The sequence below is a fragment of the Platichthys flesus genome, chromosome 10 (genome assembly GCF_949316205.1).
Source record: "Platichthys flesus chromosome 10, fPlaFle2.1, whole genome shotgun sequence".
In the NCBI taxonomy this organism is placed as follows: Eukaryota; Metazoa; Chordata; class Actinopteri; order Pleuronectiformes; family Pleuronectidae; genus Platichthys; species Platichthys flesus.
This window is the reverse complement of record NC_084954.1, coordinates 13754935-13774455: the sequence shown is the minus strand read 5'-3', so window position 1 is coordinate 13774455 and position 19521 is coordinate 13754935. Positions and strand designations below refer to the sequence as shown.

At 41.1% G+C, this 19521-nt stretch overlaps 1 protein-coding gene across 1 annotated transcript in view; it reads right to left on the bottom strand.

The window, feature by feature from the left end:
• Nucleotides 1-1298: 1298 nt before the first annotated feature.
• The window catches only part of LOC133961990 (coiled-coil domain-containing protein 9B), a 73163-nt gene continuing 54940 nt past the window's right edge, over nt 1299-19521 (bottom strand). The window contains exons 6-13 of the mRNA XM_062397420.1: nt 9760-9938; nt 7208-7257; nt 7067-7117; nt 6338-6434; nt 5035-5068; nt 4328-4934; nt 4160-4242; nt 1299-3821 (exon numbers count right to left, since the gene is read on the bottom strand). Coding sequence (XP_062253404.1) covers nt 3795-3821; nt 4160-4242; nt 4328-4934; nt 5035-5068; nt 6338-6434; nt 7067-7117; nt 7208-7257; nt 9760-9938 — 1128 coding nt within the window. The 3' untranslated portion in view covers nt 1299-3794. The remainder of the gene's footprint in view (nt 3822-4159; nt 4243-4327; nt 4935-5034; nt 5069-6337; nt 6435-7066; nt 7118-7207; nt 7258-9759; nt 9939-19521) is intronic.

The following is a 19521-nucleotide window of genomic DNA, read 5'->3' as shown; positions in this document are numbered from 1 at the left end:
CTCCCTTGATCATTGCAGTTGTTGAGGCGTGGTTATTACATCCAGAACCATGACAGGGCCTGTTGCAGGGAGGGGGGGTTGTTACTCACACGCTCAGTGGGGACTGCCAACCTGCCTGTGTGAGGTGCTGTCAGTCAGGGTCGCATGGCCGGCCCATCGCCTCCACCTAACCTACATCCATCAACGCTGATGAGACAGAGAGGCTTTTGACTGTCAGCTCTCCACCTTCTATTATTCCCGTGCCACAGACGCAGGGTTGATATAAGGCAGCACAAACCTGCAGGAATAATATGCAGATCTGAGCTCTAGCCTTTTAGGAAATACACATTTGAGCTTTCTCAAAGAACGATGACAAGGTTGATAACGCTCTGATATCAATCTAAAGCTGCTGTCGAAGAATCTCTTCTCCAAGCCGCACATTTTCCAACCCAGCAGAAAAACCAATAAGTCTATTGATGCAGATGAAAACAGCCCCATGCACTGTGTTACCCAAAAGTTGAGTCTTTTGATTTGTTTTCCCTGTGAAGCTTCCCCTCACTGCACTGAGCAGCTGACATAATCCTACACTGCCCTTCAATCCTTTAGCACAGCCCACAGCTCTTATTTCCATAAAATCAACACCCCCACGGTAGTGCACTGTTGCATCAGACACTTAAAACTATTAGCTTTGCACCAAAGTGAACCGGCAATGTGATAGACGGAAACTGTGTCTGTTATAATCTCATAAGCAGGGATCTAAAAACCCTTTCAGCTGGTGTTAGAAAAGGACAGCTCAACATTTCTGTTGATTTTCAAGGAGAGTGAGGATGCTGTGCAACAGGTCAAAGGTCAAATCAATTTAATTAATATGGCACCAAATCATGAGTTATCTCAGGGCTGTGTTGACCCAGAGCTGGTCTAGACAGCTCTCTTCAATCACACACAAAAGTCTGAAATCCTCAGTGGCAGAAGGCTGCTATGGAGACAGCCACGGGAGGAGCTAATTAAAATAGTAGCACCTACGGGAGGTCCCACCTGTAGTGCAGAGAGGCTGCAGCTTTCAATTCAACAGCCCTGCAGAGAGAGGAAATTAATAAATCTCCCACATGAAGGCAGAGTCAGCGGACCAAGGTCAAACTTAACAGTCTGGCAAAGCTGCGATTTCTGCCCCTTTTTTTCGTTCCCTCTGAGATTCACTAGAGTGGCCTTTGCTTTTCAAAGACTCTCCAGAGGAGGAATTAATTAGCATTTATTGTGTAATCGCAGGTGGCAAGGGTGATATGAGAGGGTGCGACAAAATAACCGCAGGCGTGATTAGAGAATTTGAAATACAGAAAAACTTTATTGATGTTGCTCGTTCCTTCCACGTTGTTTCTACAGTAAATGAAGCTAGAATTAAGTGATGATGAGCTGAGGTCACACAGACACACACACATTCATTCCTTCTCCATGAGAGTGTGTGTAAAAACATGGAGGACAGCAGTGGTGGAGCAAGACAGTCCCTTACTTCTCCTACACATGTCACTTCGGTGAGCTGATGATGCAGATGTCTGAAAACTAAATGAACAATCTAAACAAGGACGAGCTGCTGTGTGGTTAAAGGTCCGAGAATCCATATCACCAATTTTAATCCCACAGGGATCTTTATATATTCCAGAGCTCATTTTACAACCTGCTTTTTAAACTTATTTCTTTTACCTCTGATTTAAATTCCATATATAATACAGAATAAAGCCCCGACTCAAAAACAGCATATTTCATCGCAGCGTGTCTCTTCGTTTTCCCAGTGTGCTTCTACTTCATTCTGGACTATTTGTATTTTATGTAACCACAGTTGAGGCTGACAGGACCCAGCAGCTCAGAGCATATCCACTATCTCGTCTACTTTCGGTTACATAACCGTTGACTAAACTGAAGCATTGACTAACGCCAAAAACCTTCTTGGAGGACAGAGTTCTTGTGAGGCTCCTTACTATCACTGATACCAAACACACAACAGTAGACTGGCTATAAACAAAAACAAATCCATACATGTCACAGGCAATAAAAACAGCCACTATAATGCACATACAGTTTTAGATTTGCAACAATCATTCTAGTTATAACATTCTCTTGTCCGCTGGGAGAGGCAAATAAATAAAATCAATACTGACGCTGCACTGTTACTACAGTACATTTAACACTACAGTATGTTATGATACAAACCTTGAAATACCTTCAGTATTTAAGAAGCCGATATGCAAGGCACGACAGCGGGCTAAACCCTTTAAAAAATATTAGTTGTTTTCATGATTATAAAAGAGACCAAGTGGCAGAACAGTGTCAGAAGGGAATTACAGCTGAATCCAGGGTGTCTGTGGACTAAGGCTAAATCCTAATGGACCTGGATAATGTTCTCTCAGTAGAACAAGTCTGTCCGTGGGGGGGGAGCCTGACTCTGTTCCACTCTTCTGCTCCAAGACTAAAAACAACTTGAGCAAAATATTCAAAATTAGATTTTGATTCACAACTTTGACTTTCACGTTTGTGCAGAGTTGTTGTTTACATTTGTAAATCGTATGTTATAATTGCATTAAGTGTATAAAACATTACATTTGAAGGGAAGGACAGATGATTGGGATTCAGCTGTGACACTGTGCTGACTTTAAGAAACACTAGCAATGTGTTTAAGGGCAAGTTTGAGGTTTTTATTCTACAGTGTTATTGATCACCTGGGAAGACTGATTTTAAAACTTCAAACTTTTAGTCTGGTAACTACCAGCTGATCATTTATAACAGCATTATTGGATACGTACTATTAAAAGAATACAGCAAAGTTTCAGACCTGTACTTCTATAAAGTTTGGGTAAAGAACAGTCTGAACCTGTGCTGTAGAGGCTTGACTTTTAGTCCTAAATTATGATTTTTCAAACTGAGACAAACTTATCTATGACATCATGGGGGGTTTTCTAGCTCAGATTTCCACCTCCCGAGCCACAGAAGGCGTGTGGCAACTCTTTTCACACTGTGTCGCACTAACACAGAGGACAAAACTATGCCCCTCAAGTAAAATCAGTGGACTTCCCTTTTTAATTTCCTTAAAAGCAAATACCACAGCCAGTGGTAATATTTTGGAAACTTACCAGTGTCTTGGTCAGAGGCCAATAAGACAATAAGTCTTAAATGTGACCTTCAATAATATATTGATTTCTAAATCCAGGTAAGGACATTGACCCATGCTGGAAGCCGTAAACAAATAGTTTCCACTCACTCAGATGTGAGTGTAGATACACAGACTCTACTCTGTAGGTCTGTCAAGACTGCATCATCATACACTGTGATACAGACTTTATCCAATTATTGAAATTACCTCTAAGGCAGATTCAGGCACTAGACAACATAAGTGTGGCTGAAGTTTTCTTTTCAAAGGGGTAACTACAAGGAACAGATCAGATAGCCTCCTGATGTGTACCTTGAAATGTTCATCCGCATGTAAACATTGAGTGATATTGCACTTGAGCAGCATACCAACATACTGTTTAGGGTGTCAGGACACATACTTTTATGTTCATAAAGTGCTTCGATCCAAAAATATTTGAGCAGGGAAACGACTCAGCATTCCTGTGTCAAACCTCAGAGGTTAGAGAACTTCGATGGGAGGCCACGCACCAAAGCAAAATGACTAACCACGGTTTCTCGTGTGAGCCGTAAACTTGACAACTCGAAAAAGAGCAACCTGAAGCGAAATGAAGCATCCGAATACAAAGACACGAGAGCTTTGTGTCGCTCTGTGTGGCTGGGTTTTGGTTTCGGTGTTTCCATCCTGAAAATGTCGGTCAGACAATCTTCCCGTGTTCTCTCGCCTGCAAAAAAAACAAAAACATATTAAGCTTGCAAAAAGTTATTTAATTTGAACAATGCAGAGATGGTTTATCAATCTCAGGCCCCTCACGTTATTTCCCATGGGGAAGATTTAAGATCAGACCCTGTACATCAGCGGGTTGATCCATGCTTGATGAGATGTTATTTCTCCTTAACTCGAAACAGGCCTCAGAGGTGGTAAAAACACTTCAACGGAGACTGAATATTGCAGCCCCTCTCTCTTCATCATTTTAACTGATCATCCATTTGCACTTCCCTCCATAAGTGCATTTACACATCTATTGATCCTGCCATCCCTCATCCTGTCTCTCATACTGACCTTGTCGCTGCTGGTACAATGCGTTGGGTAGGTTTCTCCTGACTCCAGGCTCAGGACAGACAGACCAGAGTCTATAAGCTCCTCTGTGTGAGAAAAAGACATTATCTCAGGTACATGTCAAACAAATGTGTTGTCAGAGAAGTCAGGGCCACTGACAATATTTCCTACCTGTGTTTGTGTTGCTGATATTGCACTTAGCAAGCTCTACAGGCTGGAGAGAGGCCTTCTCTGGAGAGGCACAGGCTTTTTCGGCAGGGGGCAAGTTGGGAGATGTGGGGGGGTTGATGTCATTTTTAGTGCAATCAATTTCATGAGACTCCCGCTGAGCGACAGGAGGAGCAGACAGATCATCGCCCTGATCCTGAGGACTTCCGTCATCCTGCTTGGAACTTTCAAAAGGTTGCTGTGGCCCTTGCACTTCCTGATTGTTCTTTTTAGGAGATGAAGCTTTTAAGTTCGATTCCGAGCTGGCAGAGTCCTGAGAGCCTTCGGTTTGCCTCGTACGAGATCCCTGGATGAGCTCCTCCGAGAAGCGTACTTTCTTCTCTGAACTCTGGGGAGACAGGGCCTCTGGGCGCCCCTGAGAGGAGGCATCCTCTCTCAACGTAGCAGCGGACACGGATGCTGCGGATCCACTCACTTCCTCAGACACGCTCTGCAGATCTGAGCTGGGCGACAGCTTCGTTTTTGTGTCCTGACCTGTTTGATCATCCACGTCAACATCTGTGAGGGCATCAAGTTCCTCCAGGAATTCCTCCAATGTTGTATCAGACATCTAAAGGATGAGATTAGAACAACAAATCAGGTACTTTGATTCTTTAGTAACCTTTATTCACCAAAGCACAGTTCATATTTGAACAGGTTTGAGTTCTTACCTGTAGGTTCTCTCCCTCTTCACCGGCCAGCCATCTGAAAAATTTAAATGTAAACATTTAATATACAAGCAACTTCTATCAGTGACAATGTTAGAATAGTGATACTATTATCATTTCATTTCCCGTTAGCATTATACCATGTCTGTAAGGCAAAGATGAAGATAAAGTCAGTTAGCTTAGCTTGGCACAAAGACTGGAAAATGGGGGAAACAGCTAGCGTGGTCCTGCCCAAAGGTAAAAACCTTACTCTGATATTCTTGTTTAATTCAAAATAAAAGCCAAGCAAAGAAGTTGTTATGATTGGCCACAAATTGTCCCGCACATAGCCACATGCATTTATGTTTTATTTTGGGCAGCTGTGCATCAAGAGGAAGAGGGCGTCTTCCCCTATCCAGAAGGTCGTTGGTTCAATCCTCGGCTCCTCCACTCTGTGTGTCCCTAGGGAAGATACTGAGCCCAAATTGCCTGTGACGACTGTTCCAACAGTGTATGAATAAAGCGTTATTTAAAAAAAGACGTATGAATGCACTGCATGAATTTGTGTGTGAATGTGACGTGCTTCGAAGTGACTGTTAGTCGAAAAGCACAAAAAGATACAGTCCATTCAGTCTATTTACTATACATGCTAACAAGAGTGATATTTTCACAATAAAGCAAATAAGCATAATTTCTTTCTATTTTATTTTCAAATAAAAGCCACGCTAGCTTTGCTCTACCAGCTGAGTCTTTGATATCAGCTGTGTTGGAATCAGAGGCCTGTGGGCTGCCCAGCTGTGACAAAAGCACATCCAACAACCAAGAATTGGTCTGGATGCAACTGAGAGTTGGTTTCTACGTTGTTCCCTGACCCTTTACCTACTGCCACCACAGAGACAGACACAATAGATCATCGGGTACATTTTCACACATCCGGTTCTGTGGTCGCATGGCTTTTTGAGATTATGATTATTTTGAGCAACACTTGTGTAACTGAGCAGCCTGAACGCCTCGTCAATAGACAGCACAGTGGCTTGTTTCACAACAGAGGAAAAGCTGGAGGAGAAAAATTAAAAGTGAATGCAGTGAGATGTGAATGAGGCCTTCTGGGTGATTTAGTCAGCTGCCACAACTTCTAAATCCAACTCATGACATCCAGGGTAATTTGTACATTCTGGCAAACTGCGGGAAATTCACATATTTCATTTGTCACATTAACTTTTTCTCTTAACAGTTCATTGAGGCTGTGGAGAGAGACAATCCAATCAGGTTTAACATCAAGATGTTTTTTTGGTGTAGCACTAAATCATGTTTCACTGATACTGACCTCCTGGCCCTCCCAGTCAGGCGATCTTTGCCTTTAGCTTTACTGCTCATCACCGGCACCTTTTTAGCTACCTTGTCTTTTCCTCGCTTCTCACGTCCTGTAGGACAGGGGAATACAGGAAGTCACAATTAGCACACAATAGCGATCACCACTGCCACATGTATGAAAATAAGATCTAATCTTCGTTAATATGGGTTTGCGTTAACGTCGTTAATAACGCGTTTAACTGACAGCACTAGTAAACAGTCTTCTCAGACAGTAATTAACTATGGGAAAAGTGTATATGTTCAATTAAAAAACAGCAGAAATTAGCTAACATTTAAATGCGAACTTAAGATATGGCTGAAATCAAATTGAACTTGTTATCATTTGTAAGAACTACATTTAATCTCATATGATTTGATGGTGTTGTACTTTAATCATCAGGTTGCCTTGTAAGAACTGTTTATGAATGGGAGATGAAAATTAGCCTATACAGCTAAGGCACGTTCATTGAAATCATTTGTCTGTTGTCAATGAGCACTGTCCCTATCAAATAAATAAACAAACATATTCATTAATTAAATTACTTCAAAATCCATCTTCACTCTTTGTACTTGAATTTCTTTGAATTGACATCAAGAAAGACTACACATCTCATCAAAAGGGGCTTTATTACCTTTTCTGTACACTATATGAATGCCTTAAGGGACTTATATGATCAAAACACAAAAGTTCAGAGTGAGATACCTCTTGGGTCCACATTTGCCCTGGGTTGTCCTCTTTTCGCACTTCGTCCACCTGGAATTAAAAATAATAAATAATGAATAATACAAAAATAATACAACACCAACATTGAAATCCATCTTTCAACTCATGTCTTATTCTTACCTCTGCTACAAGTCCCCCAGTCTTTCTCAGGCAGGGATTTGTCTGAAAACCTAAAAGCAGAGGTTAAGATACACAGAAAAACAATTTTAATTTCAAAGTGACATCACTGCACATTTATGCAGAAGCTGTGAGAGGGGGTTTCTCTCCACTTGTCACACATTTGTATTGTACATCCACTGAATCCCTAAATAGTTGAGTCAAAAATACATTTCCTCCCCTATTCTGACTCAAGGGTCTTGTTTAAGTGTCGCCAAATAAGGCAAGGCATTCCATCCCGTATCCCTGGCTAAAAATAGCATCTCCTTCCTTGTCTCTTTAAATTTTGAGGCTTCCTTAAACAGCACATTAATTTACTCAGCCCATGTATTTATTCTGCAGCTATCAACTACAGGCCAGATTGTTTCAAATCCAACAACTATTAAAAATGAATGGGTTGTGTTTTTCCCTCCAGTTAGTCTGAGGCGCTAACGTGTGATTTCTCAAAAGAAAAGGGAGGGCAGGCTCGAACATACTGCTCATCGACTCATTTTAGAATGAGAGATAGTCTGCAACACGTTATACTAACATAACACATACAATGACACAATTCACTTAAACAGTAATTACTTTGTGATGTTATCCGTTTGGATTTTATCCTGTGACTTCTACTGAATCATCCCCCTAGAAAGAAACAGGATGTTCTTCGAGCTTAGTTTTGTTTGTTTGTTATCTACATCTGCATTGAAAATTCAACTTAGCCGACTTCAGAGGTAAAAGGAGAGGCTTTAATTTGTCACTAAAACGCATATTAGCAGAGCATAACAACTGCAATCAGGGGAAAAGCTACCCTAGCTTTGTTAACTGTCTCTAGTTAGTTATCAATTTTTTACCTACAAAATTATGTCAGCTCCATTGCTTTTCTGCCTGTGAAACCCTGAATTTATTCATGTTTACGTTTCTATTTGTGCTGGTAGGTGGGTTTATGTTTTAACCCTCTGTGCCGCTGCTGCAAACATTAGTGGTTTCCATATTCTCATTAATATGAATTAATGAGAAGATGGAATAAATAAGTAAGATTAAAATAAAAAAAAACATATTCATATATAATATATATATATATAATATATATATAAAAAATAATTTATATATATTAGTGCTGTCAAACAATTAAAATATTTAACCGCGATTAATCGCATTTATGTCATAGTTAACTCAAAATTAATCGCACAGTTTTATCTATTCTAAATGTCCATTTTTTTATTTTTCCATACTTTTAGTTTCGTTTTAATGCTCTTATCAACATGGAAAAGTGGATTGGCTTGCTTTATGCAAATTTTTTATTTTATTGAAAAACAACATTGCCAAACAGGTCGGTACAAAAAAAATTATAAAGTGCACATTTCAGGTTAACAAGGACTCAGCCTATAGTGCAGTTAAACCATGGCTTAGTATTTTCTTTTTTTCAAGTTTGCTGTGAACAAAGCAGTCAGGCCTCTTATTTCAGAAACAATAAACCGTAACAGTTAGGTTACCAATGAAAGGTAAGCCTACTACTTCTTTGCTTTCAGCCAGCTACTCAAACAGACAAGCAACAAAATAACAAACACACAAAATACACAAGCAAGTGTTGGCCTACTTTGAGAGAAATTAAGCACAGAACTTTGTAGGGCTATTTGAGTCCTCCCCACATTTGTGGAAAATGTATGAAATAAGAAGTACCCTATTTTGAAATAAATAAAAACATAAAGCTGCAGCCTAATAGCTTAAAAATATATATTTTCGTTGGCGAAATAATAAAACAAAAAGCGAGAGCAGGTCAGACTAGAGGCGAACACAGATACTGAAGCTCGGTAGAAACCAACTGCAGCTTCTGCTCTGATCAAGGAGCTGAGGCGCTGATCTCTGATCAGCTGAGATCAGAGAAATTCTGTCTTTTCACAGTAGTCAGTCACCGAGCGGCTGCTTCACATGAACAAGCTCTGAACTCACTATGTCTCTCTGAGCGCGTTTCGACTCGTCAACGAAAGTTAAAATAGATTTAGTCTTAGCGTGTGTTACACGGCGAAAACGTGAGAGTTGGCAGCTCTGCATTAATCACGCGAGAAAAAAATTGACGTTGTTAAAATAGGTTAGCGTCAACAACGTTAATAACGCGTTTAACTGACAGCACTTATATATATATTTTTCTGTATTTTCTGTATAATATATATATTATATATATATTATGCATAAATTACAGAAAACAATGTATTTTTTTTTATTTCATTTTTTGATACTAGATGGAAGCGTATGATTTTTAACAGGAAACTAGAGAGATAACGATTTTTGTAATGTTTTTATGAGATTGATTGAAGACCAGGAGTTCGTGACTATTCCTTACTGGCCAAATAAAGCTCTAATCTCCTTAAACAACCACCAAGTGTCCCTTAATAAGCCAAATCTGAAGAAGAATAAAGCTACTCAGCTGAAATTTCATGGAAATAGATTGAAAAAGATTTCTCTGAGAGAGATCTACTATCACAGCTGTGAAAAGTCAAAGTGCCCTGGGGAAAGGGAGTGCTCAGATTTCTCACATGTTCTCAGTCTTGTCCACGTCCCAGGCCCTTCTCCACTGGCCCTTTGCGTTTTTATGCCGAGCCACTCTCTCCTTGTCGATCTGCTCACGCTCTTTCCTCCACCTCATATACTCCTCCTGCTCTTCTTTCTGTGTGGGGATGTCCAGGTCTGTGCTGGCAAGAGGGCTGTATGGCTCCTACGTGAACACAAAACATTTCAGTGGGGTTTAATACATAAAAGCAAGTGTTTTTCTCAATGTAGATGGATATCATATACTTTATATAGAGATGGACGACATAACTGCTCATGAAAAGGGACGCCAAAGCATTTTGATTGCCCCCTAGTGGATGGCTGCAGTGTAGTTCATAAATTCCTCCTCTGTCATGTTCATGGATGGAGGTCAAAGAATGAGTTGATAGATATAGCATAACATTGTATCATTTAATCATTTACTCATACCCATCAGTGTTCAAGGACACTAACATAGAAGCCAAAACTTAACTTTAAACCCTGACTGACATTTATAAGAACATGTAAACTAAACAAACTCTATAATGTTGTGGGAAGATATACAGACATTTGTGTTTAATGTGTATATAGGTCAAGGCATTTATGAACACTCATGACTATGGTATATTATATTGTTGCAGCGGTGGCCAGCTACACAATAAGTCATTGATCCTGTCTCCTCCATGTTAATGGAAGGGACATAGACAAAACAAAACATTCCCTCAAGGAATCATTGTCTGATAACTTTGGTTTTAAATAATTATTTGATGCAATAAAATGGTGTGAAACACCATGATTGATAACTGAGACTGACTTGTGATTGGTCAAGTGCAAGTGTCGGCAGGAAGTCGCTTCTGCACTCGATTGCTACAGCAAAGACTCTGGCTCCAATGGCGCAAGATGGCGGCCTTTTGGCTTTGATGTGTCACTCATCCTTATCTACAGCCTATGATTTATATCACGGTGCTATCCTCTCTTCGGTAATGATAACTGGCATTTACTAAATTAAATCACCCCTGCACCACTCTGTGTCTCATTATTAGGGCCCGAGCACCGAATGGTGAGAGGCCCTATTGAATCTGTAAGGATTTTTATTATTATTATTATTAGGGCCCGAGCACCGAATGGTGAGAGGCCCTATTGAATCTGTAAGGATTTTTATTATTATTATTATTATTATTATTATTAGGGCCCGAGCACCGAATGGTGAGAGGCCCTATTGAATCTGTAAGGATTTTTATTATTATTAGGGCCCGAGCACCGAATGGTGAGAGGCCCTATTGAATCTGTAAGGATTTTTATTATTATTATTATTATTATTATTATTATTTCCCTTTGGGGGGCTTTTTCAGGGTCTAGACATGCTCAAAAAGTTATGAAACTTTGCAGGAAATTCAAGGTCTGCGGATATTTTAGTATTCTGGAGTAATTGGAATTGGGCGTGGCAAAATGGCTCTACAGCGCCCCCTGGAACCAGCCCCTAGGTTTCCACATAACGGATTTTCATCAAAATCTGGATATAGGTGTATCGTGACCAGTCATGAAAAAAAGTCTCATGGAGCATTATGAAAAACGCAACAGGAAGTCCGCCATTTTGCTTTTAGTGGCCATTTTGGCAATATCCCACATTTTTACTTTTACGTACTTGTCCCAGGGCTTTCATCAGATCAACTTCAAATTCAGATGAGTGTCATCACAACAAGATGGAGATAAAAAATGATTGAGGGATTTTTTTTTTATCACACCGTGTGACCGTGGCATGGCGTTAAAAATTGGTTACACGCCATCAAAACACGGGCATCTGTATCTCGGACATACATGTTCCAATCAAGTCCAAACTAGACATGTAAGACAATAGTCCCCGCCTGATGACATCTATGCATAAATGATGACTTAAAACCGCAGCGCCCCCTGGTGGCAACAGGAAATGTCTTGTTTTTTGCTTGTCTTACACTTGGATGAATTTCTCCTCATCCACTGACCTCAACCATGTCAAACTGTATCAAATGGGTCCCAAGACATTGACAATGAAGACATAAGATTACCGTGACTTTTCGTCAAACGCCATATGAATGGCGTGGCATTAAAGTTCATCAACTCGCCGTGAAACACGAAATTGCTGTAACTTCAGTGTTCATGATTCTATCTCTCTCAAACTACATGTGTGTAACAACAGCCCCCCCCTGAAGATATTCATATGGTTTTAAGAAATGGGCGTGGCAAAAAAACTGACCAGCGCCCCCTATAGGGCAACCCCGGCACTACGATGGCCGACATTTATACAAATCTATCGGGACATGTGTCGTTTCATAACAAACAAAAAAATATCTTGGATAGGTATGCTTGACCAAACAGGGAGGCCGCCATTTTGGATTAAGTGGCCATTTTTTTTCCATATTCCACATTTTTACTTGATGCACTTGTCCCAGGGCTTTCATCAGATTAACTTCAAATTAAGATCAGTGCCATCACAACAAGATGGATATAAAAAGTGATTAAGAGATTGACCTTTCGTCACACCGTGTGACCGTGGCGTGGCGTCTTGAGTTTGATTAAACGCCATCAAAACACAAGGTTCTGTATCTCGGACATACATTGTCCAATCGAGTCCAAACTAGACATGTAAGACAAGGGTGCCATCCTGATGACATCTACACAGAAATTATGACTTGAAATTACAGTGCCCCCTGGTGGCTACAGGAAGTGACATGTTTTATACTTTGATGAACTGCTCCTGGCTGATTTACAATATACAGCTCAAATCAGATCAGTCAAGTCATTAGATCATGGTCAGAATTGTGACGTTTCCTCAAACCGTGTAAACATTGATGTGCGGCGAAGGATTTTCCTTCGCCAAAGGACACGATGTTATCATAACTCCACTGTGCATTGTCCTATCACTACAAAACTTCTGTCACATGGTCAGAGTCCAAGCCTGAACAGCTCTATGTGTCAATATTTCCTCAGTGTCATAGCGCCACCTACTGATTCGCCAGGAAACAGGAAGTACTTTGTTAATCCACTCTGCATTATCCAACCACCTCCAAACTACTGACCTATGATCACAATACTGATCTGAACAGCTCCACATATAAATATTAGTTCAGGGTCATAGCGCCACCTACTGATCAGTGTGAAAATTAAGTTGTGTTAACATTGACCAATTGACACAAAATTGCTCACGCTACATCAGAGCGCCTACATGAACAGATATATATGTCTGTGCGTAATAATAGTGATGGCGCCACCTACTGGCAAACCTACTGCCGCAGAGCGCAAAACGCATGCAACGTGGAGAAGTGCATGCTCGATCGATGATGTGCGCTTGGTCATCGATCGCTCTCTCCACCGACCGCAACAGGCTTCAACGTGCGGGTGCTCGGGCCCGCAAGTGCTACAACGTAGCCCTAGTTAGGGCCCGAGCACCGAATGGTGAGAGGCCCTATTGAATCTGTAAGGATTTTTATTATTAGGGCCCGAGCACCGAAATCGGTGAGAGGACCTATTGAAATTGAAAAGATTATTAGGGCCCGAGCACCGAATGGTGAGAGGCCCTATTGAATCTGTAAGGATTTTTATTATTATTATTAGGGCCCGAGCACCGAAATCGGTGAGAGGACCTATTGAAATTGAAAAGATTATTATTATTATTATTTTTCTTCGCTCAGTGAATTGGCTTTTTGAGGGCTTTAACGTGCTCAAAAAGTTTCTAAAGTGTACAGTAAATTACAAATGTGCGCAAGTTTACGTTTTCTGAAGTATTTTGAAAAGGGCGTGGCAAAATGGCTCAAGAGCGCCACCTACGGAAAAGCCCCTCATTTAGCATTCACCGATCCTCAAAAAAAACATAGACTATTGTGTCTCATGACAAGATGCACAAAAAAGTCCATCAGTGCATTATGAATAACGCAGCAGGAAGCCCGCCAGTTTGACTTTAGTGGCCATTTCGGTCATATTCCATATTTTTTCTTTGATGTACTTGTCGTACAGCTTTCATCAGATCAACTTCAAATTTAGACGATCGTCATCACAACAAATTGGAGATCTAAAGTTATTGAAGGATTACGTTTTAGCAAAACCGTCTGACCGTGGTGTGGCGTTAAAGTTTGATGAAACGCCATCAAAACACAAGCTTCCATATTTCAGACATATTTTGTCCAATTGAGTCCAAACTAGACACATACGACAAGAATCGCGACCAGAAGACATCGGTGCAGAAATTGTGACTTACAATCACAGCGCCCCCTGGGGGCAACAGGAAATGTCTTGTTTTTAAGACGTGTTATGTTTTTATGTACTACTCGGAGAGCTTTCATCAGATCAACTTAAAAATTAGATGAGACTCTACAAAACAAGATGAAGATCTAAAGTTATCAATATTTAAACTTTTCATCACACCGTGTGACCGTGGTGAGGTCTCAAAGTTCGACTAAACGCCAATATAAGCAAGCTTCTGTAACTTAGACATATTTTGTCCAATCGACTCCAAACTACACATATAAGACAAGAGTCGCGACCGGAAGACATCTACCTAGAAATCATGACTTAAAAGGAAAGCGCCCCCTGGTGGCATCAGGAAATGTCTTGTTTTTGTACATCGTGCGCTTTGATTTATTTGTCGGAGAGCTTTCATCACATCAATTTAAAATTTAGACGGGTGGCATCACAACAAGATGGAGATCTAAAGTTATCAAAGAAACAACTTTTCGACACACCGTCTGACTGTGGCGGGGCGTCAAATCAGCTCACCATGACACACGAAACCGCTTAAAGGGGACATATTCGCTTTAAAGGGGACATATTATTTCCATTTCAACACAGTTGATATGGTTCCTTGGGGTCTTAATGAAATGTCTGTAAAATATTTTGGTAAAAATACCCCAAGGATAATTTAAAACAGCACCTTTTCACTCTGTCTAAAACAGACCTCCTCAGATCAACCTGCCCCCATCTTACCCCACCCCCTTTCACCCCTCTCATCCCTCCCCCTTCTCACCCCTCCCCCCTCTCATGGAGGTGTAGGACATGTGCTTGAATGTGTTCTCACTACAGAATGCATTCAACATCTATAGGGCAGATTATAGGCCTCGTGAAAATTTACGTAATCTGGGGTATTTGGAAATGGGTGTGGCAAAATGGCTCAACAGCGCCACCAACGGTGCTTTCCCTCATTTACGGAGAAACACCTCATTTAGCATTCACTGATCCGCACGAAATTGAAGACAGTTGTGTATCATCACCAGATGCACAAAAAACGCGCTCGGAGCAATATGAAAAACGCAACAGGAAGCACGCCATTTTCGATTTCGTGGCCATTTTGGTCATATTCCATAATCTTTTACTTTGATATACTTCTCGTACAGCTTTCATCACATCAACTGAAAATTTAGACGAGCGTCATCACAACAAGATGGAGATCTAAAGTTATCAAAGAAACAACTTTTCGTCACACTGTCTGACTGTGGCGGGGCGTCACATCAGCTCGCCATGACACACGAAAACGCTTTAACTTCCGTGTTCATGGGTCCATCTCCCTCAAACTACATGTGTGTATCATCAGCCCCCCTCCCTTGAAGATATTCAGATGGTTTTAAAGAATGGGCGTGGCAAAATGGCTCAACAGCGCAACCAACGGAGCTTCCCCTCATTTATGGAGAAACACCTCATTTAGAATTCACTGATCCTCACGAAATTGAAGACAGTTGTGTATCATCACCAGATGCACAAAAAACGCGCTCGGAGCAATTTGAAAAACGCAACAGGAACCCCGCCATTTTCTATTTGGACCATATTCCATGTTTTTTATTTTCAAGTACTTCTTGGAGAGCTTTCATCAGATCAACTGAAAATTTAGACGAGTGTCATCACAACAAGATGGAGATCTAAAGTTATTGAAAGATCAATTTTTCGCCACACCGTGTGACCGTGGCGAGGCGTCAAAATGTGACTAAACGCCATGAAAACACAAGCTTCTGTATCTTGGACATATTTGGTCCAATCGAGTTCAAACTACACATGTAAGACAAGAAGCGCGACCTGATGACATCAACAAAGACACCATGACTTAAAATCATAGCGCCACCTGCTGGCTACAGGAAGTGAAGCGTTTATATCGCAGCATTGCGCAAATGCATGCAACGCTGAGACGAGCGCTTGGTCATCGAACGTTCTCTCTTCCCCGACCGCAACAGACTTGAAATTGCCTGTGCTCGGGCCCGTTAGTGCTACAACGTAGCCCTAGTTATTATTATTATTTCCCTTTGGGGGGCTTTTTCAGGGTCTAGACATGCTCAAAAAGTTATGAAACTTTGCAGGAAATTCAAGGTCTGCGGATATTTTAGTATTCTGGAGTAATTGGAATTGGGCGTGGCAAAATGGCTCTACAGCGCCCCCTGGAACCAGCCCCTAGGTTTCCACATAACGGATTTTCATCAAAATCTGGATATAGGTGTATCGTGACCAGTCATGAAAAAAAGTCTCATGGAGCATTATGAAAAACGCAACAGGAAGTCCGCCATTTTGCTTTTAGTGGCCATTTTGGCAATATCCCACATTTTTACTTTTACGTACTTGTCCCAGGGCTTTCATCAGATCAACTTCAAATTCAGATGAGTGTCATCACAACAAGATGGAGATAAAAAATGATTGAGGGATTTTTTTTTTATCACACCGTGTGACCGTGGCATGGCGTTAAAAATTGGTTACACGCCATCAAAACACGGGCATCTGTATCTCGGACATACATGTTCCAATCAAGTCCAAACTAGACATGTAAGACAATAGTCCCCGCCTGATGACATCTATGCATAAATGATGACTTAAAACCGCAGCGCCCCCTGGTGGCAACAGGAAATGTCTTGTTTTTTGCTTGTCTTACACTTGGATGAATTTCTCCTCATCCACTGACCTCAACCATGTCAAACTGTATCAAATGGGTCCCAAGACATTGACAATGAAGACATAAGATTACCGTGACTTTTCGTCAAACGCCATATGAATGGCGTGGCATTAAAGTTCATCAACTCGCCGTGAAACACGAAATTGCTGTAACTTCAGTGTTCATGATTCTATCTCTCTCAAACTACATGTGTGTAACAACAGCCCCCCCCTGAAGATATTCATATGGTTTTAAGAAATGGGCGTGGCAAAAAAAATGACCAGCGCCCCCTATAGGGCAACCCCGGCACTACGATGGCCGACATTTATACAAATCTATCGGGACATGTGTCGTTTCATAACAAACAAAAAAATATCTTGGATAGGTATGCTTGACCAAACAGGGAGGCCGCCATTTTGGATTAAGTGGCCATTTTTTTTCCATATTCCACATTTTTACTTGATGCACTTGTCCCAGGGCTTTCATCAGATTAACTTCAAATTAAGATCAGTGCCATCACAACAAGATGGAGATAAAAAGTGATTAAGAGATTGACCTTTCGTCACACCGTGTGACCGTGGCGTGGCGTCTTGAGTTTGATTAAACGCCATCAAAACACGAGGTTCTGTATCTCGGACATACATTGTCCAATCGAGTCCAAACTAGACATGTAAGACAAGGGTGCCATCCTGATGACATCTACACAGAAATTATGACTTGAAATTACAGCGCCCCCTGGTGGCTACAGGAAGTGACATGTTTTATACTTTGATGAACTGCTCCTGGCTGATTTACAATATACAGCTCAAATCAGATCAGTCAAGTCATTAGATCATGGTCAGAATTGTGACGTTTCCTCAAACCGTGTAAACATTGATGTGCGGCGAAGGATTTTCCTTCGCCAAAGGACACGATGTTATCTTAACTCCACTGTGCATTGTCCTATCACTACAAAACTTCTGTCACATGGTCAGAGTCCAAGCCTGAACAGCTCTATGTGTCAATATTTCCTCAGTGTCATAGCGCCACCTACTGATTCGCCAGGAAACAGGAAGTACTTTGTCAATCCACTCTGCATTATCCAACCGGCTCCAAACTACTGACCTATGATCACAATACTGATCTGAACAGCTCCATATATGAATATTAGTTCAGGATCATAGCGCCACCTACTGATCAGTGTGAAAATTAAGTTGCGGAAACATTGTCCAATTGACACAAAATTTCTCACGCTACATCAGAGCGCCTACTTGAACAGATATATATGTCTGTGCGTAATAATAGTGATGGCGCCACCTACTGGCAAACCTACTGCCGAAGAGCGCAAAACGCATGCAACGTGGAGAAGTGCATGCTCGATCGATGATGTGCGCTTGGTCATCGATCGCTCTCTCCACCGACCGCAACAGGCTTCAACGTGCGGGTGCTCGGGCCCGCAAGTGCTACAACGTAGCCCTAGTTATTATTATTATTTTTCTTCGCTCAGTGAATTGGCTTTTTGAGGGCTTTAACGTGCTCAAAAAGTTTCTAAAGTGTACAGTAAATTACAAATGTGCGCAAGTTTACGTTTTCTGAAGTATTTTGAAAAGGGCGTGGCAAAATGGCTCAAGAGCGCCACCTACGGAAAAGCCCCTCATTTAGCATTCACCGATCCTCAAAAAAAACATAGACTATTGTGTATCATGAGTAGATGCACAAAAAAGTCCATCAGTGCATTATGAATAACGCAACAGGAAGCCCGCCAGTTTGACTTTAGTGGCCATTTTGGTCATATTCCATATTTTTTCTTTGATGTACTTGTCGTACAGCTTTCATCAGATCAACTTCAAATTTAGACGATCGTCATCACAACAAATTGGAGATCTAAAGTTATTGAAGGATTACGTTTTAGCAAAACCGTCTGACCGTGGCGTGGCGTTAAAGTTTGATGAAACGCCATCAAAACACAAGCTTCCATATTTCAGACATATTTTGTCCAATTGAGTCCAAACTAGACACATTCGACAAGAGTCGCCACCAGAAGACATGGGTGCAGAAATTGTGACTTACAATCACAGCGCCCCCTGGTGGTAACGCGAAATGTCTTATTTTGGTACGTGTTATGTTTTTATGTACTACTCAGACAGCTTTCATCAGATCAACTTAAAAATTAGATGAGACTCTACAAAACAAGATGAAGATCTAAAGTTATCAGAATTTAAACTTTTCATCATACCGTGTGACCGTGGTGAGGTCTCAAAGTTCGACTAAACGCCAATATAAGCGAGCTTCTATAACTTAGACATATTTTGTCCAATCGACTCCAAACTACACATATAAGACAAGAGTCGCGACCGGAAGACATCTACCTAGAAATCATGACTTAAAAGGAAAGCGCCCCCTGGTGGCATCAGGAAATGTCTTGTTTTGGTCATCTTACTCTTTGATGTATTTCCCTCCAGCCACTTTACTAAACCATGTCAAACTGTGTCAAATTGGTCTCAAGATATTGATAATGTAGGCATAACATTATTGTGACTTTTCATCATGCAGATTGTTAATGGCGTGGCATCAAAGTTCATCAGCTCACCATGACCAATGAAACCCATTTTAACAGAGTTACCCTGAACGCAGCATGAGACCGCTTTCGGTTTGTTACGTCTCACACTTGGATGTATTTCTCCTCATTCACTTTGCTAAACCATGTCAAACTGTGTCACATGGGTCTCAATATATTGATAATGTAGGCATAACATTGCTGTGAGTTTTCATCATGCGGATTATTCATAGCTTTGCAGCAGACTTCTTCAACTCGCCATGACAAACGAAGCTGCATTTAACACAGCTGCAAGTGAACGCCTCATGAGTTACGTCGTCACAAGCTGCGGAGCTGTGTATCACGAAGAACCGGAGA